The following is a 1,924-nucleotide window of genomic DNA, read 5'->3' as shown; positions in this document are numbered from 1 at the left end:
TTTCTGGAATGTTATTGTAATATATGTTATTTACAATAATAGCAGCAGCAGCTACTTTTTTTTTTTTTTTTTGGTGAGACAGAGTCTTGCTTTGTCCCCCAGGCTAGAGTGCCGTGGCATCAGCCTAGCTCACAGCAACCTCAAATTCCTGGGCTCAAGCAATCCTCCTGCCTCAGCCTCCCAAGTAGCTGGGACTACAGGACGTGGCACCGCACCTGGCTAGTTTTCCTATTTTTAGTAGAGATGGGGTCTTGCGCTTGATCTCGAACTCCTCAGCTCAAACAGTACCCCCCGCCTCAGGCTCCCAGACTGCTAGGACTGCAGGCATGAGCCATGTGCCCGGCCTTGTATTTGTTTTATAACAAGGAAAACTTTTAATTATTTTTAAATTAAAAAAAGATTAGAAAACTCCATGTATACTACAACGTCAACCATATTTAAACCACCTAGAAGACTGAGGAAAATTTTCCAAAACGTTAATTTCTGGATGGTAAAATATGAATTTTTTTTGTATATGCCCAATATTCCATATTAAGCATGTTATTTTTATACTGGGGTGATGGAAGGAATGGTGTTCCCAAAACAAGATAAAAAAGTTATTCTCCCATCTAAAACTCTTGAGATAGAACAGCCTTTCCCTACCCCTCTACCTCTAAGGGACAAATAACAAAAACACCTACAGGCATCAAATGTCCTTTAAAGAAAAGGCTTAATATTCAACATTGTCTCCCAACATAACTTTGTTAAAAACCATGAAGGACCAGAAACATTCCACTTTCTATTGCCTGTTCAGAAGTTGCTATGAAAAAAACTGACCAGTGAGAAGCCCTGCTGCATTGGCAGGCATGATGCCTGAGGGCCAAGCAGCAGACCATGGTGATTTATTTCCTCTCATTCTTCTGAAGATGGGGAGAGTCTCTGAGGACCAGCTGATACTGGTGGTAGAGTGCCAGGAAGGATGTTTCTATTTTTCAAACATACCTTAAGTAGCTCAGTATTTAAGAACTCAGGGTAGATGACTATGCAACCCCCAGAGGTAGATATAGGCCAGACTTTTCTCCCTATCATATCCAGGTCAGTACCATAGTCATCACCTACCTCTGACTGTTGCTCAGGAAGCTTCATATTGTCAAAAATCCGAAACACGATTCTGAACAGGTCCTGCCACCAGTGCTTTTCAAAGGTATGGCCATAGCTCTTCATGATCTCAAACATGACTGTGAGTCCTCTGGAGGTAACAAAGTCAGGCACAGAAGAGACAATGGGTGGGGGAAGAGAACAACAGAGAGTTGGAGAGAACAGGGCCAGATGAGCAAGTGATTGAGGCTCATCTTAGCCATGTAAGGGGCCACCGCACTAGGGGCATGGTTACCTTGTCCGTACGTCTAACTTGCATCTATTAATGATGCAGGAGAGCTCAAATAAGATGGGGAACCAGCCTCGGACCCAGACTCTGTCGGCAGGAGCTACATTCATGTCATCACTTGTGTATTCTTGCAGCACCTAGGATGGAAATCACACCTCAGATGTAGGTTAAGCATGCAAAAGGAAAGAACTGAAAGGGAACTGTATAAATTTTAAGGCCCCACGCATATTCCTCTCCTAAAAATCTCCATTAAGCAAGGGTACAGTGAGGGCAGAGGACACAGAGACATTACCTGTCCCAAAAGGCACATGAAAAATTTCCCACTATAAACTTTGTGGGCCTTTGTGGATTTTAGAACAAGTTGAGCGGGATAGGTCACAAGGGTCCTGGGGGTGCGAAACGTTACATTAAGAACACTAAAGGTCAAACGGTGTTGGCAAATATCCAGGATGATTCATTACCTTAGGTCTTTCTGGAATGTTATTGTAATATATGTTATTTACAATAATAGCAGCAGCAGCTACTTTTTTTTTTTTTTTTTGGTGAGACAGAGTCTTG

At 42.6% G+C, this 1,924-nt stretch overlaps 1 protein-coding gene across 1 annotated transcript in view; it reads right to left on the bottom strand.

The window, feature by feature from the left end:
• ARFGEF2 (ADP-ribosylation factor guanine nucleotide-exchange factor 2 (brefeldin A-inhibited)) overlaps positions 1-1,924 on the bottom strand; it is a 95,316-nt gene that overhangs the window by 18,440 nt on the left and 74,952 nt on the right. Inside the window, exons 30-31 of the mRNA XM_012654693.1 lie at positions 1,373-1,503; positions 1,099-1,228 (exon numbers count right to left, since the gene is read on the bottom strand). Coding sequence (XP_012510147.1) covers positions 1,099-1,228; positions 1,373-1,503 — 261 coding nt within the window. The remainder of the gene's footprint in view (positions 1-1,098; positions 1,229-1,372; positions 1,504-1,924) is intronic.

Source organism: Propithecus coquereli, unplaced genomic scaffold, assembly GCF_000956105.1.
Source record: "Propithecus coquereli isolate 6110/MARCELLA unplaced genomic scaffold, Pcoq_1.0 Scaffold444, whole genome shotgun sequence".
NCBI classification, from domain to species: Eukaryota; Metazoa; Chordata; class Mammalia; order Primates; family Indriidae; genus Propithecus; species Propithecus coquereli.
Note: the sequence above shows the minus strand (reverse complement) of the source record. Positions and strands in the feature narration are given on the sequence as shown.